Source organism: Bombus pascuorum, chromosome 6 (assembly GCF_905332965.1).
Source record: "Bombus pascuorum chromosome 6, iyBomPasc1.1, whole genome shotgun sequence".
In the NCBI taxonomy this organism is placed as follows: domain Eukaryota; kingdom Metazoa; phylum Arthropoda; class Insecta; order Hymenoptera; family Apidae; genus Bombus; species Bombus pascuorum.
Window position 1 is genome coordinate 13705129 of NC_083493.1, and position 22745 is coordinate 13727873.

The window sequence follows — 22745 nt, forward strand, 5'->3', positions numbered from 1 at the left end:
ATCGTCCACCACACACCATCAGTCTCTCATATTACAACCTCTGACCAAGCTAACTGCAATGCTGACGAAACGTAGAAACGTATCTGCCACAAGGACCCAGCTTACAACACCGGAGATATCAATTTTGAAAATGGCGTAATTCCTTTGCCAAGTATTCACACGTTAACAGTACACGAGATTTCAGTCGCCACTAGATAACTTATCAATACTTAGATACCGAATAGCATACTTGAACGTTGTACCTTTTTATTCATATCGAGTATCACTTTTGCAAACGATTACAGACGTTGTTGGATAATTGTTAGGTAGCCACTAGCACGTTTGAACGTTATGTTTCTACGTTCACATCCAATATAATATCGCCTTTGTTTGAACTGATAACGTTACTCGACTAATTCTTTCCCTTTTTCCGCTCCAATCAAGATTACCTTCGTCCTTTATTCCGCGTAACTGCGAACCAGCAGCACGATCACCGTTCCATATTCTAGGATAAAAGCTAATTGAAAGGGACGCTGAAATCGCGTTGAAATTGTTCTTTTTCTCTTTCTCTCGCGCGTTAATATGGTTTCCTCCAGCTAATCTGCACCTTTCGCCGTTCTACCATCTTCGAATCTTACAAATGACGCATAGAGAATCGTTTTGTAAAAGCTTGATGATGAACGAAATGGCGAAAGTTATCGAAGTCTCTTACTATTAGTGGAAGATATATTAGGTTGTTCGAAAAGTGTCTTTCTTTCGCAAACGTGTTTTTTACGACAGTGCACATTCGCACAAACGTGAAACCAAGTCTGTGAAATGTCACGGTGTTTATCTCGACAGAATAAAATGGATCGTACGCAATTCGACGAAATAATATAAAATAAAAAACGTTATGCGTTTATTATTTCCTTATAAAACGAAAGAAACTTTTCGGACAACCTAATACAACGAAATCGTAAAATCGAACGGGTATTAAAGTTTGCACATGTTTGGAGAAAGGAAACAGTAACTCGGCACGTATACGAGGATTAAGAAACTCGTGATATCGTTCAGGACCATATAGCGTTAATTCAGAATTCTCTTTTCCTTATACTCTACATGTACGTGTAAAAAAGTAATCGATTTTACGTCCAATTGATCGTAATTAAATTCCTACATGACTTTTGAAATTCACATTGCTTCTATAAGACATATAAGTCTCTGGGCGTGTCTATATCAATTGATGTCACAGCGATCGATATTTTAATTTACAACCTTAGTACACCTCTCCTACCAAGTACATGCCAATAAAAATACAAGTATGAAATACTTTAAAGCTACATATTCTTAATCCACGACACTTCCTCCATATAGAAGAGTCGATTTCACAAGTACACGTACGTACTCAAACGATACTCGATTTCATAATATTCTACGGTAGTAGGTGCGAGAGAAACTGAAAAATAAACGGTACGATTGGAAATCTGAAAATATGTAAACAAATTAAATTGTCTCGCACGAGCCGTCAATTACTTTTCCAGAAGGTATCTCCGGAATCTCTTCGATCGAGACCGGTCAATTTTCAAATATGTCCCGTAACCGGCCAATTTTCAAATATGTCGCCTATCACAAAGGGATATAGACGATCGAATTTGTACAGGTTGATACTATTGAACACGGTCGCAGTCGAGGAGAGCAACGTCGAAGCATATTGCCGTACGAGTTTCGGGTAGACCGGCGCAAACGGCCGACGCTTTGAATAAACTTCGCCTTTATACGTAGAAATGAAATATACCGGGGCGAGAGCGAATTTATGCAGCAGCCTGTTCCACCTCGACATAGTTACGAGCGCGCTACGAAAAAAAAATCTTCATCGAACGCGACCGTGCCGAGTAGGCAACGGGCAATTGCACTTTCATATCTGCGAACCCTTTGTGATTCATGAGACACGCGAACGTGGGAAACTTTAGAATTTCAACGCGAACAGCATGGAACTTGGCATTTCCTTGGCTCCTCACCACCTTCTGTTCCCCATGTGGCCCAAACGATACAGTTTTCCGCGCTCATCGCATTTCCATTGCGAACGCTAAGACGTACACACGGGGCAGAATGAAACACGTGCCATTCCTTTAAACGATGTTGCAATTCCGTGACCTTCCTGGGCAATTATCGCCACGCTCTCCAGCTCGTTATTGTGTTAAACGAATCCACGGTGCTCGACCTCAGCCAACACCTCGGCGTTTCTTCCGTTGCATAATTTCGTGTACTGTGCCACGCTCGATGAAAATTTCGAAACCATCGCGCGATTCGAAATACGCGCACCGCGATGTCCCTTTCTTGCTTTGAGCTGCTTTGCTTTTATACGCGATTTCCCGCATGCCACAAAATGCCGAGTATTGCCAGTTTTACGCGGAGACCTGTTAACCTTCGTACTTCGGCATTGAGAATACCAAATGCATTCAGCAGGAGGCGAATATCGGCGAGCCAACTCGATGCTGGTAAAGAGAGCTTAAAATGGAATGGCATCGCCATTGCGACGAGCTTTCCCTTCAGGAGTTACGAATTTCATTCGCTCGTTCTCGTCACAGATTTTTTTTTATTCGTTCCACCGCCTGTGATTCGTCGAGGACATGGACAAAGGCATCGACGAGGATCGAGTGATAAAAGGAATTCGTGACTTCGATGAGTTTCGATAGAATTTGATGAAATGAGGAATGACGGTAACGAACAGGGGAACGAGGTCGTTCAATTAAATTGCAACAATTTAAATTAAAATTGTTGTGAAATGTCGTGAATTTTTAAAGTAAAACTCAAAGTACAGATTTATGGAATAATCGTGTAGAAATGTTGATACTTGATCCTTTAAAACAGTCATAAAAATAAATGTATAGATACAAAATGATGCTCTAGTTATTTTAAGCAGTATGTTAATGTAACATTACCCTAAAACTTAGTCTCTTTTCTTTTACAATTGTTAACAACTGGACTACAGACGCGCGCAATTACGGAAAATTATAATACGTAAAAATGTAAATATGCGCATAGTATGCAAAAACATACAAAATATCCAGAATGAAGCACTCGTTAAATTATTTAGACGGTGAAACAAATCCCTATTTAGCTTCCATTTCTCTAGTTGTACTCATAAAAAAAAATGAATTTACAGGTGCATATACTAAGAAAACGTGAGTATCCTTAGCGAAATTAACGTCGACTTCTACTGATGAAAAATTATTATGCGCCTGTGCTTATTCCATTTTTCTACTTTCGTTTCTGATTCAAGTTAGAAAATTAACAAATGCTACTGAAAAAAGAAAAATGGCACGAAAATTCAATTCGTTACGTTAAGACGCAGATTCCTTTTTCCTAGATAATGTCATATAGTTATTTTCCAAATAATTTTTCTAAATGAAAATTCTGAACGAGTACCAGAACACTGAAAACAATTAGCCTGAACGATACATTAATTTTACCAAATTTAGTGCGCGATAATTTCGTTAAATCTTTACATTTATATTTTCCTATCTCTATGTAGCTTTTATTTCGTCAACGATTTACCCTGTCGCGTGAAAATTCATACGTGTTCGAATAACAGATTCGCGGAAGCGAATCGATAACGATATCTATAAGGGTCATGCAGTCGAACAACGATTCATTTCCGCACGATGTATCGGTTCACGTAGAAACAGCGAGAAAATTATGCTTCGAAACAGGAAGCACCGCGTTGAACAGACTCGCAGCAATAATTTGGCTAGTTGGCGCGGTTGCACGCCGGATCGTGCTGGCCCATTGACAACATTACTCTCATGATTGATTTCTCGTTGCGCGCTGCTCGCAGCACGCTAGACTACAGCGCAACAATTACGGCCACTTAATAATAACACGCCGGTGATCGCCCACGCGTTCCTCGAATAATGCGTTGCCCGTCAAGTACACCCCGAAGCTACGTTTAACTCCAAGTGTAACTGACGTTTGCACTTAGAACGCGAGCAAGACATCTCGCGCGATATTTGCTCAACCAATCTTCTCAGGATTGCGAATGGATTCGGAGTATGTGAGCATCGAGGTTAAGTTCGCTGAAGATAGAAATACGAGAAGCTATTTTGGGGTACAATACGCGTTGGTTTACTGTCAGAGGCGTATAACACGATTGATAATATTTTAGAGTTTATGGTCGTAATATATGTTGCCCCACATCGATGCAGGAGAAACCCTAGGGCAACGGAGACTCGCGGTATTAGGCTGAGGAGAAGAAATCAAATCTTATCGTTCTTCCTTCCTAGTATAATTAAATCGAATATTTCTTCCAATATCAATCCACGATACAGTATCGCTCTGTTTATACAAGCGAAATTTTAATTAATGCCCGATTAAATGTATTGCTATCGGTTCGATTCGCTCAATTAAACGTAAGCTTCTGTTACATGTACGAACGAAACATCGTAGATAGCGGAGAGATCAGTGGATTTCTATTATACGAACTGCAATTATTAATAAATTATCGATATTTTATTAATCCTTATCGATATATATTCCTCGACAAGTTCGACAAATTATAAACAAAATCGCGCTTCATTTGAGGCGTAAATCGGTCGTATCGATTAAATTTCTGGTAACTAGCGTTAGCCGATTTTAGGGAAAACAATCATACTCTTCCAAGAGAATATCTTGCAAAATGAATAAACGTAGAAAATGAAATAACACAGATTGCAGTTTTCTTCCTTGGATATCTGAATCAAATCAAACGTATTATACGTATGAACGAAACTATATACTATTGGTTCGATAACATTACTCGTTATTTTTATCTGTTGCAGCTCACATTGATCACGTGCGAAAGGTGGCTGGTGTGGATCACGTAGGAATAGGCGCCGGCTACGATGGTATCAATCTGTAAGTCTCTCGTGTAATTTTTATTTACAGTTGAATTGCCATTACATTTTTGTTACTCATAAAAATACACTTAGACTGTAGTCGACCCTCGAGAGTCTCTCGTTTGCGATGAATCGTGATAAGGTCACATGGAAAAATACGTGCAAGAAACGTGTGAGCTTTAACGAACACACAGCAAATTAGGGTCGGAAAAAAAATGAAAGCTGGTAATTTCTTGCCACGTTGTGCTGTTCCCCTTATACCGGTTGCGATTTACGAGATCCAACATGTAGCTACCATAAAGCATGTGTTGTTCTTTTTTTTTATATCCAGCCGAAGCGTTGGCCACTGCCTCATAAAAGCGTAATACCAAGAGGGTAAACCGTACAAGTCGTTTTCCGTATGCCAGTTCTTAACCGTGTGCAGCGTCTTAGGGAGATTCTGTGTGTTTCATTGGAAATAATTTCAACGCGTCCAATGCTCCATGCATCGCATATGACACACAACGTTTGGTTCAGCATTTGGTGCGTCACGTGCGGTCCGGAGAATATATTTTTACGTTACATACGTGTATTGCTGTTTTATGCATGGATACAATGTTGAATGAAAACTATGTATATAAAACACGCGTCGAATAAAACTGATACAATAGAACAAAACCGTATTCATTTGTTGTGAAAAGAATGCAAAATTAAAATTGAAACAAATTATATTTAATACGTCTTTCCCAAAGCATTCTAAGCTACGTATGGTTTCTTAGAAAGTTTCTTTACTCAAACCTCTTGGAAAATTGTTGAACTACTTTCTCTTGAATGAAACTATAACGCTACGTATGCGCTATACGTTAACGTTCTAAAGAGAATGGTGGAGAATAATAGAAAAAATATGACGCGATCGATTGTACCATACAACGTATGAATGAAGACTAAAACGATTTAAACAGTGAACGTGTTAATGCTATTCTGCGAGAAATTGTTTCACGCAACCCCTGTTTCATTAAAACGAGCGCGAGCCAAGGTGCGAGGGGATGGAAGAAGCGATGATATCGAACGATATGGATATTCGATATTCCATTGATCGAACGGGACATTGACGCGTCAGTCAATTGTCGTCGCAGCTAATTTCTGCTTACCCGGTTTTAACTCGTGGCGACGTTAATTGTAACAGAAACAGCCGAGCGGCTAGGAATATTCCAGACGGACTAAAAGTAGATTCGCCGGGGATACGGTGCGGCGCTCTATTATCGCGTTGTCTCGTTTTGTTTGCGTTATAACTCGCCGGTAGAAGGTATTTAACAGAGTTTCATCGTCGCTGGAGAAACAAAGGTGCGAAAGGATCGGATGAAACGCGCGACTATCGGCCGACCCTGTTTGCGAGACTGTGACGCATTATACCTGCCCGAGGCTGGAATCAGAGAGCTCGCCATTAAGCTGCGCGAAAAAAAAACCAGAGAGGAAGAGAGAGAGAGAGAGAGAGAAAGGGAAAGGGAAAGACGTAACAAACGAAAAAGAGAAAGAAGCACAAAGCAGGGAAATGGGGCAGAAAGAAAGAGCAAGGATGGCAGATGCTAAAAAGTTGTCAGGTTTCGCAAATCCGTTGCGAAAAACACGCGTGGGTGTGGAGTGGCGCAGCTGGAAGGGACTGAAAAACAACGCGAAGCAAGCGGAGCGTGATTTGCACGTCGAACTATAAAAAAAAGACAGAGAGAAGAACAAAAAAATAACAAACGAGAAGAAAAAGGTATCGACGTGTCGTCGATCGAACCCGTTTAACCACAACGTTTTCGTACTTTTGTCAGGGAGAACCGAACGCTTTTGGCATACCGATAACGCTCGAGTTGTCTGCGAACGATCGAACGATTATTAATTGGACAACAAAATTCTTTTGTTCGTACGTTTGAATTTAAGTTGGGCAATAACAGGTTAATACGAAATACCTTGGTGCACCTACAGTAGAGATAAATATCAATGAAATAACATAATTATAATTAACAAATGTTTGTCGAGTGAACAATTAAGGTTTAATTATATAACTTCGAAGTAGCGTTTATCTGGTGAAAAATCTTTGATAGCTGAACCATAAAATTGAACTCGCGTATGCGCTCCATTTGTCTAGGACACGGAAAGAGATAGAGGATAACGCTTTTCGCGGATTTCTGTTGGCGAGAGGAATCTCAAGAAGAACTTTGCGTTGAAATGAACGAAAATAATGTACGATTTCTCCTTTTCACGGCGGCGCAAAAAATCTTTAATATTACGCGCGCCAGCGACAATATTAAATTAAAAATTTCATCGGGCTACGTAACAAGAATTCGAGCAATTCGTAGCTACGATTATTCCTCGGATGAAGAACATAGGTTGAGAATAAAATTTCGTTTCGTTCACGCAACCGTGAAACAGCTAAATGTAATGAATTAATAATTGGAACGTATGTTTAATAGCGTGGAAAATACGAAATCGATTAAAATAATTAGTCCCTCGCGTCTCTATACTCCTTCATCGATTACAACGTTTAAGAGGAAAAAGGGTACTATTAACTGGACCAGAAAATTGGACTATTGAATAATAATGAACTGTAGAAATTTAACGAAGTATCGAAAGTATTATATTTTGTTGAAAAGTTCTGATTCGTTAGTCTGTGGAATTGGAATAAATAACAAAAGAAGCCGTTCCCTTGGTACATTCGATAACCTTATCAAACATTCTTTACTTAGCTAACGAAATAACGATCGATAGCCAGTTAAATAAACTCAAATAAGTGCGACCAATTAATCGCGAGACTTTTGTCGATTGTCAGAAAAATAATACCAATGAAAATACGATTGAGTATATTTTTGAAAAGCTCAAAGTTTATCACGGAATAAAGCCTGTATATAATTCAGGTTTTAGTCGAATAATCGATACGTTAAAAGACACAGCCGTGTAGATCAAAACGCACGTATTTATTTATTCATTTGAACGAGGAAGAGCAGCTGAATCTGTAATAGATGAACGTGAAACGGAAATACGAAATTGGCAGAATTCAATACTTCTCTGTTAATTACGCTAACAGGCAGGCTTTTAAAGAATGTTAAAATTCATATCACCGTAACGTTCAAACAGAGTTCCCACATGCCCTTGTTATTAATTGCGATATCTACACAAATATATATATACTCAATCATCCAGCGTATAACGGTCTATGAGAGATATTTATTAACACCGTAACAACACGATTAAAAAGTAATTACATGGCTGATGTTCAAACATATAATCTCGTTCGCCTCGTTTGAAGATTCTCATGCTCTGTAGGGAAACGTAAAAAAAAATAGATGTTCTATTTGAATTTCCCACGAACTTTTACATTCAAACAGTTCCCTTTTTCCCTTTTATTACCATTCATAAATAACCGGACGCTTTGGTCGATTTGTAACAACAAAATATAAATTGTACCAAAGCGTACCTAATTACCCTTTAACGAACCCAATATAAATTTCAAACGCCTATTAAAAAGCATAGCGATAATATATTTAACCGTTAATTATAATTTACTGCTTACGTAAAGTATTGCTTGCGTTAATACAAGTATCAAAGACAGTCACTTTCTATCAGTTTATCGCCTCGAAGGAACTCTTATACTTCAACGATATAATTAGCTACAATTGCGGACGGTTCGTGGTTTCTAATAATAGCTGAATGGAAGATAATTAAAAAAAAAAAAAAAAATGGAAAACGTCGAAATTACGTCGGTTTCCCTGATTTTACGAACATTCCTGTCGTTTTCCGGATTTTTCGATACGAACCTCTTTGAAGATGATTTGTCATTCGCGTATAAAACGTTTTATTTCTGACGCCCGACTTTAATTTATCGACAATAAAAAAGAGCTTCGGTAATATTGATGGACGATCCCATACAGTTCGGTGATAACAAATAACAGACTAGTTAGCGAATAATGAATGGTATAAAAGGGATTTGGTAATATTGATCGACGATTTGGTAGTTTGATGACAACAAACAACGGACGAGTTACAGAATAACGTCAAACTTCCATTTTGAAAACACGTTTTATAGCGTGCATCGAGATAACCGCGAATTTTTATTCGCTGACGAATTGATACCGATGAGAGATAAACAGCGAGCGAGCAAATGGAATCCAGCATAATTGTGCTAAATCTGATAATTACCATCAATTATACTGTCCAATAATCCTGCAATCGGCGTAATTAGCATCGATATCGGGAAAGGAAAGCGGAAAACAGGAGGGAGAAACAGGATCGGTGCCGAATGTATTTTTCTTCTTTCGCGACCGCTCGTTTTGGCGGAGTATCGATCTCTTCGACGTTTCTTCCATTGCAGCCGCTGCTTTTTCCTCTTTCCGCCTTTCATTCTCTCCTATAAATCACTGTCAGATCGGCTGGACGAAATGTATCTTCTGGGTCGAATAGGATTTTTGGTTTCGACGTCGGTCGTCGTCCATACAACACGGAAGAATGAAAAAAGATGGCCGTGATACAGTTCTGGCGTCCACCGTGAACGCTGGCTTTGTCGAATTTCCTTCTTTTCGTAACGTTCTGCTTGCCTGTATTTTGCGTCATGATATCGGCTCGTCCCGTATCCCGGAAATCGTGCGAATCAGTTCCAATCTCGCTTATAGCCGCCGTTTCCTCTTCTCCAACACGATCACAATCCTTCGTGGCGGAAAGGCGCGCAGAATTGGAAATTTCGCGAATCCTAGCGATACTCGCGTTCATGGTTAGTCGTCGGTAGTGCGACGAAGTGGGCGCAACGCGTCCCATACGACTCCGATAAATCTTCGTGACTCAATTTTCTACGGGTAATATTTTATCACGCGCAGTACTTTCCTTCCTTTATCGTCGTGGTCGATTGCCAATCACCAGCGGCGTGCGTAATTGTTATTCGTTGCTTGATTAGAAAAATGAAAAAAAAACGGTAGAACGAGAAAGGAAGTATAGAAAAAACGGAGAGAGGAGAATGAGAAGTAGAAACTGGTAAAATGATAATGGTCTATCGTGGATCGAGCCGATGAAAAATTTCATATCGTAATCGAGTAGCGGTACCTGTTCTACTGACGGCTAATATCGATAATACTCGTGCGCCAGAGGCATTGATAACGGTGGCTGATACCGGGCAACGAGGGAAACGTATTTCCCTGGGAAACGATCGCGCCACGTCCACGACGTCGGCCCCGTGTGCTCGTTCACGGTCGTCTCGTAATGACGGACGCACTCGATTTGGAAATTTCCGAGATTGAAACAACGCTCGTGACCGCAGACAGTCGATGTCTGTACACAGTATACAGCTACATAACTGCCAGTTTCAGCCGCGATATGACGCGCTATGAATAAGTCTCTAACCGCTCTTGTTGTACCGACATTGTCAGCAGGTAGCTTTCAACGGTTCTGCAACGCTCGTTGTCGGCCGGTCCTTCTCTGCCGCTCGTTATGACGCGCGTAATGAGAACGTCGAAATTCAGACTGATCCCTTTTAACGCTCTACTCGCTCGTCATTCCTCTAATTCGCCGTGAATATCTGCTGCGTGCGTCACGTCGCGTCGACGCTGTGCCATCGACCATATCGAAATTAGTTAGCCAGCCTTCCGTCACGTCTCTGCCATTTCGAACCACGCGCATCAATTTATTTATTTTCGGCTACCAACGTAGCCGAAGGGGAAGTCAACAAAGGCAACCGTCAATGCGTTCGATCGTAACGAGGATATCGACAGGGAAATATAAAAGAAGCAGTGGAAGACGTAACGCTGTTCCAATTCCGCTTCACAACGACCCAGATAACGCGGTTTAATTGCTAAGTTACCGTAGCGCTGTAATATTGCGAACGAAAAACGAGCCAACCGTCGCGTTTTAACGATTTCGTCGTTAAACATACATTTAATTAAAACGTAAAAAAAAAAAAGAAGGCCACCGTCACAAAACGTTTTTACGCCGAATTGAAAAGATAAAACGTATGAATAGCTCGGGCATGAAACCTGCAAAAAATTGTGTGCACGTGGTAGAGGGTATTAAAATAGGGGAATCGATCGATTTCGGGAAATTCAAGAACTTACTTTTACCGACGTTAATTACGTAGTAATAATCGGAAACGAAAATACGTGTAATCGTTAATTTTTATTATCTGCCCGGCGGCTCATCTGCGCTCATCATCCCAAGTCGTTATAAAAAAAAAAAAAAAAACGAGTTAGGAGAGCTCGACCTCGTAGCACATTTTCACGTTCGGATCGCTAGGCGGACGAGGCTCCTAAAGAGCGAAATCGCCCCCTGACGTTTCTCGCTCTGCGCCAGCCAACGAGCCGCGCTATCATCCGGCTCTGGCTCTATAGTAATTAAAGTAATGAGGAATAAACCGCCCGAGGAGAATTGTAATTTGGAGGAGGGCAGCTCCTTCTCCCGACAAGCTCGTTACCGTTCTTCGGATTTCCGTCGTAACAGCTTTGTTTCGAATGAAAAACTAGCACCGGTGACGTTCGGAATTTCTTCGCTTTTATCTTAACGTTATTAATGTTCCCGCGCCGCGTGTAATTGAATACGAGCGAAAAGTGTGTACAAGCGGAGCCAGAAATCGAATAACCTTACTGAAAAAAAGTATGTGTGTGCGTGTGCAAGTGTATATATATATATATATATATATATATAGATATTTTTATATATATGTGTGTACACATACTTATTGCGGAAAATCGCAGAAAGAAGTTGCTAATTCTTTCGCAAGTGAATTTTTATACGCGTTAAGGGGCCTGCCCCGTACTCATGCATTATGAACAAAGGTTATCGCGAGTTTTCTCGGCGTGTACGCTCGCCCGCGCATTAAACGTGAAAAGGATTATTCGTCCAGGACCGGCGTAATAGATTAAACTTCCTCCTAAGAATTACGCGGCGGTAAAATTACTGTAGTAATATGGAGAACGTGAAGTATGCCGGCCTCTTATAAAAGTTTCAAGCAGTTTTCTAATTTAAACTCTCGCCGCGCTTACCTCGGTTCATTAAAACCCTATTTTATCGCGTGGAAATATTTATGTAAATAGTGATCTCCGGGCTTGTACGAACTTTCCGTCTACCGCCGATGAGGAAAAGCCTTTTATCGAATGTTGATTTAACGCGAGCCGTAAAAAGGAAAAGCCGATATTGAATTCCGTCGCAAGAATGCAATGTATTAATCGAGCGACGATTGAACGTCGACGAAGATATTAACATTAAAATTATCGACCGGTTTATATTGTACATCTAAGCATGATTATGATTCATATATATAGTGTATGCTACAATATATCGTCGTTTATTTACACTTTGTGTACGAACAAGTCGATGCATAGTTTTGAATATACAAATTCACGATTCAATTTCTGCTATCTCGACTAACGATGGAAAATAAATTCTTATAACGTATGCAATCGTTTCCTTTTTATATTCAGAATAAATTTCATGAGCCAAAGAAGGAACAATTGAATGCAACATAGAAATAACTTAGACAAAACGCACACGCGTGTCCGATTTTAATTCTCCAGCCATCAATTTCTATTATTTAAAACCGATAGAAACAGTTAAATGGGATAATTAGGGTACTTGTATTAATTATCTGAACTATTCGATTATGCGAATTATCTTCTTCCATAATCTACTCGAATAAACGAGATCCTATTGTATAATGTACATTAATACCTACATATGTATAATGATCATTTCATCGCAATAGAAGTTAATATTAATTTTGCAAGCAAACCTAAGTTTGATAATTCTGGTGTTATCGATCGATGAAGATTTTCATGAAACTGCGTTATGATCTATCCTTTTCAGGACACCGGCAGGCTTGGAAGACGTTAGCAAGTATCCGGAATTATTCGCAGAACTATTGGCGCGTGGATGGTTGGAAAAGGACATTCAGAAGTTAGCAGGCCTGAATCTCATTCGTGTGTTCAAAGCGGTAGAGAAGGTAAACGTTCTACGATAAAATCATCCTATATATACCCATAAGTATGAGCACTATACAACGATAACTGATCTAAATTTCGAAGAACTATACACTGACACGTATATGCGATTCTTCGATCTAAACCTCATTGGAACCCTTTGACGCGAAACACCTATTGGGTTGGCAACTAAATGATTGCGGATTTTGTCAATACCACCTAATGACAAAATCCGCAATCACTTAGTTGCCAATCCAATAGATAAGCTAAAATCTAACTCCGGAATTATTTTTAGTATGCGACCGAATAAAGACACGAAACATTCCAAACGAGCTGACAATTCTTGAAGATTTTAATAATGCTCCAACGATCTGTCAGATTTATGTCGATTCTCCGTCAGTGTGCTAACACTTACGAACGAAGATACGTATCTTACTCCAATCGCGTGACTCGTACCGCGAAATACGCGCAGGAATCAGAAGTGAAAAATCAGTAGGACGGTAGCCTGGTCTTTGGCGCGAAATAACCGTTGGTCCTGAACCAGGTTAGCCGAGTCGACCAATATCGGATTTAATAAAGCACACAAATCATGCATTCGCCGGTGCATCGTCGAGAGAGACGGCTGGACCGCGCGTACACTCACCGACGATTTTTGTTCTCTTGGAGTCCTGCCAATCCCAAAACCAGCTGGCTCGATTCTCCACCTACCAAAACCACCATCCCTCTTCTATGATTTGTACCGATTTACCGTTTGCACGCACACGTGTACGTATCGCGTACACCAGAGATCGTATGTTCTTTACCTGCGTTTTCTAACACGCTACCCTGCCACGCGATAACGTTTATCCGACTTTCGGAGATAAAGAAACGACCAACGGAGGAAAGTAAGGCAGAAAACAGACAAATTTGCGATCGGGGATGTTTGCAGAGAAATTTAGAAATACCATGACCGAGAGAAAATGACGATTTCTCCGAAGCTTATTTAGGAATTTCGATCGTGTCGTTCGTGAAAGCTGTCAAATTTGTCACACGTACCAACGAGATTTATTTCTGTTCCATAATTCAGTGATATTCTCGGTGTTTGTACATTTCCAGTTGAAACTTGTACGCATATACCACTTCCTTAATTGTATTTATAAAAATATGAATCTACATAAACATAGAGACTCTATTTATCATTTGTAATTTATAATATCGAGTAACGAGCCACATACAATTTTCTACGCGCGACAAGCAAACGAGTAGAAGATAAATAATTCGTATAACGTCCCGACGTGACAGGTAAAATCGCTTTTCCATGGCGTATCTCTGCCGTTCTTTTGACGTCGTATCGCGTTCTCTACGTTCCGCTACTGCATCGTGGAGTCCTCGCATAACGGAAAAGCCCAAAGTAAACTAATTCGCTGTATGAACAACGTGTACCGTAGTATGTTTTAACAGAACATTAGTGAAATTACACAAAAGCGTGTAATGCGGGAAATTACGCGTACAAATAGTGTCGGTTATTTGACAACCCTCGACGTGGCCGTCACTGAAATTATAACGATAATTTAATCGCGATCCTCTCACCGTCCACGCAACGAAACACTGGCCAAAGCGGATTTCGTTAATACGCAAAAGTAACGTGGAACACGGTGGTAGAGTCAGGGCGATACGTTGAAAACTGACAAACGATTTTACCTCGGCGAACGAAGCGAAACGAATCGCTTGCTTTTCGACGAGATTCACGAAGGGGAAAGATGAGAGTTTCCATCGATCCAATTAAACGTTTCGCTCGCGGAAATTTGTACTAGACTACGGGAAAAGCAAATTATCCGCACAATGAAGCACGGTTTCCAGCAGAACGATCACTCGTGTTTCGTTAGAACACGGTTACCTACGAATGCAGCTCCTTGGACCTGACAGGTGACGTTAATTCATACATCGACGTACAAAACGAAACAAGCTTCGTCTGTAAGTACGTGTTCCTTTAAGCACGTACCTATATCTATCTCTCGCTGTGTTACCAAGCATGTCACAAACGACAATGGCTTCAACGATTTTAATTCTCTGCTCCTTGTTGCGAATAGATGTTTCTCTACGTAGAATCCACCGGATTTTGGACTGTTCGTTACCGAAAGCGAGAATTGTCGTAATTGTTAAAACAATAGACGGGTCTACCGTACATCTGGGGACACGACCGACGCACGAAACATCGTCGGTGGAATTGAATCTCAACGTTGTTCCTGTGGGGCGAGCACGAAATTCGGGATTACGTCGATCTTCTGTATATGTCGCACCTTAGAATTCTTAGAAAGACGAAGAAACGCAGCTGCAGACGTATCGCCTACGATATGAACATCACGCGAAGAAGGTGGTCGGAAATTGAGACTGGTCCTGAGACGCGATTGCTTTACAGGCGGCATTGTCTCTCGTTAATTGCATCCCGAGAATCGAGGTGTGAAACACAGTTGTTTCCCGAAACAAGAAGCTTCGAGACATCGGCGAGATAAAGTCTGAAGGAGAATTAAGAGCAAACTGGCTGGCAGCGACGCGACGTAACGAATTCTGACAGAGGACGATCAAATAAGAACAAGTTAAGTGCGGTTGGATAATTACGAGAAAGCCTTCGCGCCCCTTAATACATTTTCATGTAACCACCAGACAACGTTTCTCCTTCTAAATCGATAAAATTGTCTAACACGTTAAAAATATACGACGTTCGGTGCGTTATCTCGCGCACGGCTTACGATCTCGAAGATCGTAAGTCAGCGGACGACCGACGATACGTTTCAGCCTGTTCAGAAATATAATAAGAGAGCCTATTACCATCGGTCGAAGGTAAAGAAATACGAGAACGAGGCGCGTTTGATTAAAAACATTCGGAATTTATGAACGATAACTTCGACGAAACGGGTCCTGGCCCCTACCTACGAATCATCTCGTCGTCCATTAACATTTTAATTTCCCCGACAATTCTACGGAGTGGTCCACGACGGTGAACGTTTCGTGGTCGTGCACCGACGAGGGAAAGAATTCAATTTAAAGATAAAACGTACGCGGACCATGAAAAAACGACCGTGTATTACGACCGAAGCGCGTTCGTAACGTGGGCGAACGATGCTTTATCACAGTGCAGCGCAAGATACGAACCACGAGACCGACGACAAAACTAGATTTGATTAGGGCAGTTGAAATGGTCGAGTGTACGCTGCAAAGTCATTTTCTTTCCGACTTTTTGAATTCTCGACGAGCAACAGATATCGCTTTATTTTTTGTCCCGTTTATTCGAAATTTATTCGACCAAAATACTCGAGGACAAACACAAAAGACACAGAACGGTGGTTGGCACGAAATAAATGAGAATCTCGGTATTTTACAGCCTCGGTGACGTTACCGCTTGTAGTATCTTTATTTTTATCCTTTACGTTCTCGTAGATTCCGTTCACGGGCAGATCGGTTAAAGGATAATATCACGTTGACCTACAAAATGAAACAGCGATCGCGTTGTTAGAAAGGGCCTTCCCTCGATGGAAACGCGCAGACCTCGTTCGAACGAACGATTGCCGTTAAACAATTAAAAAGCAAAAACACGAGGACGCTGAATAGAGAAAATAAATTTTTAAAAAAGAGAGGGAAAGGGACAGGGGGTGTAGGTGAAAAAAAAAGTTGCGAACATCGGTAACGCGTTCGCCGAACGCTACCACGGCCGAAAGCTTCGGCTGGACTGTAATGGCCGTGGAAGGTTAATGGGCTTACCGAAAATTGATGGTGGCTGTACAGAGTCGCACGAAATACGTGCACCGCGAACTTTTTCCCTCGGCATCCTCGGCTTTCACTATACACCTTCTCCCGCATTCCCTTTTTCTCCTCGACCGACGATCGTACCCCGACCGTGATTTTTCCTCAGAATATTTGCAACGCCATGCGCACCCTACGACCACGATTACATTTTCCTTCCCTGCCTTCCTTCTTTAACGTTCGCCTCCTTTCGGCTGCTCCGCCTTTCACCGACTCGAAGCACCGTGAAAATTGATTGACTGTTTCTCCGGGATCGACGATATCGAGTTTACGCGAGCAGCAAAAAACTTCCATTTACTCGAGGAAATTTGCTTCCATGTTGCTTAAAACCGTGTAATATTTAATTTGTCCGTTACATGGACAACAACGTAAAAGTCAATCGTTTCATCCTTCGTTCCTTTTTCTCTGTTCCTTCAGTTCTCGCTGACGAAATCGAAATCGAAATGGAAACAGAGTGATTCTGTTTGCAGGTTCGAGACGACATGGCCGCGGATGGCATCGAACCCTTGGAAGAGGAAATTCCGTACGAGGATATAATCGGTCGAGATTACTGCCGTTACAACATGAAACGACTGATGGGTCCTTAGCCACTGCGAATCAGCTACGAGGATGGTCGACGGTTGGAAAAAGGAAGAAAAGGAGCAATAGCGTAAGGAGCGAAACAATCGTCGCAGCAGCAAAGAGGGAAACACTCTTTCGAAGTGTTCCAGCTCGTGAAACCTCGCGCCAGCTTACGACGACTCGAGCTCCTCCACTCTTCGCTCTTTTGATCTTTTCCCCCGTGCCATCCGCGACTCTCGGACGCGAACGTAAGTAAATAGGCAAACTCGATTTCCTTGGAAGATTCCCGAGTCGCGAGACACGAGTATTCGCAGACAATGTCGAGTGAAGCGACTGGTGAAAGGGTAGAAGAGCTCGATCGCGCGATTGTATTTCGTCACGGTGGAACGACGTTTCTTCCTTTATAGCAGAACGAATGGCTTGTTGCGAGATAACGATGTACGCGTCTGTATAAAAGGACGAACGTCTCTACGACTTTTGAAGACCAAGACACGTATTCGTGTGTGTCGAACGTTTAAAGATTTAAGATCAGCCATAATCGATGTGTTTAATTTGCACTCAACGATATTTTCGTCGATGCTGGAACCAAAACCGCGCGTTCTAGTCAATATAATAATTATATTATGTATAAATATGTACACATAACGATCGATCTCGCGAACGACTGACACCGATCGTCACACGACGGTGACTATTACTATTCGAGTGGATGACTGCTTCAATGTGTTCTATTGTGCGTGCGTGTACGTATGCGTGTACGAGAGAAAGAGAACTAACGATGTTTGTACATATGGTACCTGAAGTCGATGAACATATTGACCCTCCTATAGAGCAAACCGACCAGACGTAATTTCATCGAGAAAAGATCGAATCGTGACGAGATCAAAGTCGAAAACGTGGAAATCAAAGAGAGCGAATTAGATAAAATTTCGGTTAAGAAAGAACGAAGAACTCACGTTTCATCGAGTAGAGTTCGCCTCGGTTTGAAAGATTTTAATGGCCGGTTTGATCAGACTGTCACGGAGGGAACTAGATACGAAGTTATGCTCGAGGGAGCCTAAAAAAAAAAAAAAACGTTGACAAAGTCAACGAGTGCGCTTCGTGGCGCACGCCACGAGAGAACTTTCCTACGATTTTGCACGATCGAAGTTGACGTCGACGTGCGCGTCGATGCGTTATCATCACAATTGACTTTTTTCGAACGCGTCTCAATTCATTGTAACCGACACATTAAGGCTCGTATATTCTAACTAACGCACCGAGTAAATATCCTTTCTTAACGATGTTTTTACACTAAACTTTTAATATAGCCAGATTTTAAAAAACGAACGAGCATGGAGCAAAAAAGAAAGAAAGAAACGCGAAGAGCGATAAAAACAAGTCGAAGACGTACTATCAACTTCCCTCGTGCCACCGCAATCCATCTGATCGTTAATTTTATGTAAATCTGCGCGTCGTTTCAAACTTATGCCATTTATGTTCTGATCTAAAAAGAAACGCAAGAAAAAGAAGAAAAAACAATCGTAAGACTTGTTTCGTATCGATCGATTTAACGATCATTCGTGTGCAAGTAGTCAAGATCAACGAAGCGCCAGCCTCGTGAGTATATCCTAACATTTCAAACGTTACCGATACCAGAAATAAATCGACGGCAAATCGAAATACGGTCGTTGTTTAACTGATCAAGCTCACCTGTTTTTCTTCACTCAGCAATACCATCCTTTTTTCCCTCCTATGAAAATAAAACATTTTACTGCTACGATCGTTCTAATTCCGCCCGATCTTTATTTACGCATTCTGAAAAAATTGCAAGTATCGAGCAATATTGGAAATATTAAATTCAATATAAAAGACTGAAATGTATTGAAAATATTAAAGAGACGATTGTTTTCAAAACGCGTTAGGAAGGATTCGCACGAATTTTTGTCGGCACAAAGAGTGGTATTCCATTCCACGAAATATTATTTTCAACAATTTCAACAATCAAATTTATCGTACGTGAATATTCTGTTTCACCGTGTCTTCCATTTTATTCAACGCGATAAATATAACATAAACGAAGATACGAACCCATAGGAAGATTCTGTAAGCCGAGAAACAGGTTCGATGCATACGTACGAGGCGAATACGTTTAAGTATTTCAATCATAGAATCAATTTTCTCGAGAACAAATCTTCCTATGTAAAAGTTGTATTCCATATTTTCAACTTATACGTTCGTACAGGATTATCCTTTTCTCCAGTTGTACCAACAGTTACGAGACTGTGTACGTATTACCAATTACAAGACTCGTGGTAACAAGGGTAGCGGCGATAGAGCGAGACCGCGGCTGAAAGTCAATGCGATACAAGCAGATCGTTCAAGTAAACGTGCTGCTGTAAATCGAGTGCATCGATTCGCCAATTTACAAGTAACAAAGGGCAGCGCTCGTTGGTGATTCACACAGCGCGTAGAAGGCAATCAAGTGCAAAGCACACGTTGAAATCGTAAACGCGGCTTGGTTTATTGGCATTTCAGGATGGTACGTGCAGTAAATTCCGGCCGGAGCTTGATTAGATTGTCGTTCCGCAGATTTGATAATGGCTGATTACCTATCAATCGAATAAATCAATCGTTCTCCACCTGGATACAAAATTTGACGCAGCGCGGTATCGTTGCGAAAGTCGTCGAATCGTAGTTTATTTTCCACCGTTTGTTTGCCAGATCCTGTGTGTTTCCTAGTCTGCCTTCAATGCGTTATTATCTCATAACCGAAACGTCGGCATCCCCATATCTTTATACGGTTATTTCCCATTGTATCCTGGTTTACGTCGTGCAATAAAAAACGTGGCCTTAATTCGTCAACGTTTTGAGATAAAGGTAGAAAATACAGGAATAAAAAATGTCAGTCCGGGCCCGGTGTTTCACGAAGATAACGAGTTTTCGTCGTCCGATCGTCTAGAAGTATCCGATGGAAACTGTCGCGCGAAAGTTCGGAGAGAAAGAGAAGAAGGAGAGTCCGCGAAGAACGAGAAAGGTGCGAGGCTGAAAGAACATCGTCCTTTCAGTGATAATTAATTTTTCGCCATTGGTAGGTCCCTAACGAGCTCGTTAAAAAGTTTTGACACGCTTAAACCTGGATTCGGCCATGCAAAAACCACTTAAGCTTCCTCTCTCGACGGAGCGACAGTGAATGAACAATCGATTTCTTCGTCCAACCTTCCGTTGCAAACGAAACATCTCCCTCTGTGCTCTATTGTTTCCTTCCTTCTTTCATACTTCTCTTACTATCATTTTCCCGTGGATTTTCTCTATTCTCCGACTCCGATCTTTGCCCGGCAGTGTCGATTCCTTACAACGACTTTTGTAAGAAACAGGCGGAAGGAGAACCATAGAAGCTTGAAACAACAGGAAGGAAAATATCTTGAATACGAAAGGAGATACAAAAAGACGGGGAGAAATATCGAGGAACGACAAGAACGTGGAAAGGCAAAGCCAAAGCCACTCTGCCGTTGTATCGCTCTTGACTAGATATCCAAGTTTATGGAAGAAAGTCGAATTATAAATTTGATCCTTTAATGCTACTCGCTGCATATTATATGGAAGCTAGCATTATATTTCTTGCACGGTTTAACGTATTCCGCGAACGATACCTTTTCAGCTACGCTGTTCTATTCTCTGTTCAAAGATTTTTACTGCGATCGCGTAGAAACTCCGAACAAGCGTAGAACTGCGTATCGCTAAATCATAAAGAACGGGGGCAGATCACCCTGAAACGTTACGATCGCCCTGCGAGTAACCAAGAAACGTTAAAAAGTTGCCCGTCGAGGAAAGCTTGGTCGAAGAAAGAGGATTAACCAGGTCGGTCAGGTGTATCGAACAGAACGAAATGAAATATCGGTGGCCTGAATTTTGGCCCTCGAGCCAGCAGGAAGATGAGGTATCAAGTGGAAGACGGTGTAATGACCACAGCTAGGAGGAAATGACGCTGAAGGGGTTACAGAGGCAAACGACCAGAGAATTAACGGCACATTTGCTCAGAATTTGCTGCACCGGCGACCTTGCTCTCGGCTTATACGATCAAGAATCAAATATCGGTTGGTAGGTTGATCGTATCCCGCTTCAGGAAGGACGGCTTTACGATTCGGTCAATCGTAAAGCCTGATAGCTAACCCTATCTAGGTCCGGACAGTAGATCGACCGACCTCCATAGAAAACCATTTCCAGGTGCTACACCGCAAGACCCAGAGACATTTGACGGAATCTGCCCGTTCGTGAATATTATATCGCGGCCGTGATTGAATCGATACAGAAACGGAGAAATTCGATTTGATGTGTCCGGTCAAATGGAAGTCGATTTACTTTGTTCCCCGGCTTTACTTTTGACCAACCTTCGTTCTAGCACCGTACAGTCGTTTGAAAAATTTCAACGATTGTTTCTTTTAGGTATACTTTTATATTCCATTCGCTTTACCCTACAATCTGCCACTCGGCGCTACAGCCCTCCAATTTCTTGGATCCTCGAATCGCCATGTGGCTTGAATTATCGAACGCGTGCGTTCATTTCGCGTGATCTTTGCATGTCTGCTGTGTTCCCTGGGACATTCGAACGGGATATTGTTCAAAAATTTATTTGTACCCTTGACAGACCAGAACTTTCCAGTGATCACGCGGCGAGATACGAAACGAGCAGCCATATAAAATATGTATCGAGCTGGGACCTTCGAGATTAAGATCCTCAACCGGCTGCTACCTCAAATTTACTTTGGATTTTGTTTGATCTACACCTTAGAGAAGCGCACACTGAGCTTCCTTTTTGTAATTAACGTTATGACGGGTGTTTTGAATTTGATGAAAACTTATATACAATAGCACGCGAAAGTATTTGAAATTAAAGTTTCATTAACACTGTAGTGAAATACGAATGTCACGAGCATAATCGCGTAAATTTTAAGATAAATTTGAATAAATGATATTTCTGACGTTATTACTCGTCTTCTCTTTTAATACATGGAATTGATCCACTTGACTTCTAAAACTGTAACGAGTGTTAGGATGGTTCCATGGAATATCGTTGCTACAACGAATAACCGATTTTAATTCAATAGTTTAAACACTTTTGTGATTTCTGCGAGATATACGTTCGTATTAAATCTTTTCCAATTTTTACCTACGTTTTCAGGTTTGTTTCAAACTTTACAAATACGCCCGTAGTAGTTAAATGAAATTTCGAAATGTATCATATAACACACATGGTATATTCACAAAAGGTTTCTCCAAATGTTCGAATACTTTCAGAAGCTACTGCAGACCGAAACAACGGAATAATAAATTTTGAGCTGCTGCGAAAAAATATCCTTCGTTCTGCAAACGTCGACCGTAAAACCTGATAAGAGCAAAAATTGTATTTCAAAATACAAGACTGGCGCGACGGTTCGGAATTAACACGCCAAGTTTCAAGCAGCGTGTTCTCGCGTTGCTATTGCGCGACGTTGAAGCGAACTAGCTCGCGCAGATCCGAGAAACAAAAGTGTCGGTCATTGAATAAATTACGAAGTAAATGAAACGCAAATCCGGTCACGCTGCTCGTAACGGTAACGGCATTAGCACACAGATTAAACGGAAGAACCTATCTGACCCCGTAATATAGCCCGCAATATCTGTCAAGATTGCAACG

At 41.2% G+C, this 22745-nt stretch overlaps 1 protein-coding gene and 1 long non-coding RNA gene across 6 annotated transcripts in view; both read left to right on the top strand.

Annotated features, from left to right (window-relative positions):
* Positions 1–18751, top strand: part of LOC132907698 (dipeptidase 1) — a 76908-nt gene extending 58157 nt beyond the window's left edge. For all 5 annotated transcript variants that reach the window (XM_060961046.1, XM_060961048.1, XM_060961049.1 and 2 more), the window contains exons 9-11: positions 4776–4851; positions 12636–12771; positions 16999–18751. In XM_060961046.1, the coding sequence (XP_060817029.1) occupies positions 4776–4851; positions 12636–12771; positions 16999–17115 (329 nt within the window). In that variant the 3' untranslated portion in view covers positions 17116–18751. The remainder of the gene's footprint in view (positions 1–4775; positions 4852–12635; positions 12772–16998) is intronic.
* Positions 1–22745, top strand: part of LOC132907724 (uncharacterized) — a 214436-nt gene that overhangs the window by 169030 nt on the left and 22661 nt on the right. The gene's annotated exons all lie outside the window — the stretch shown is intronic.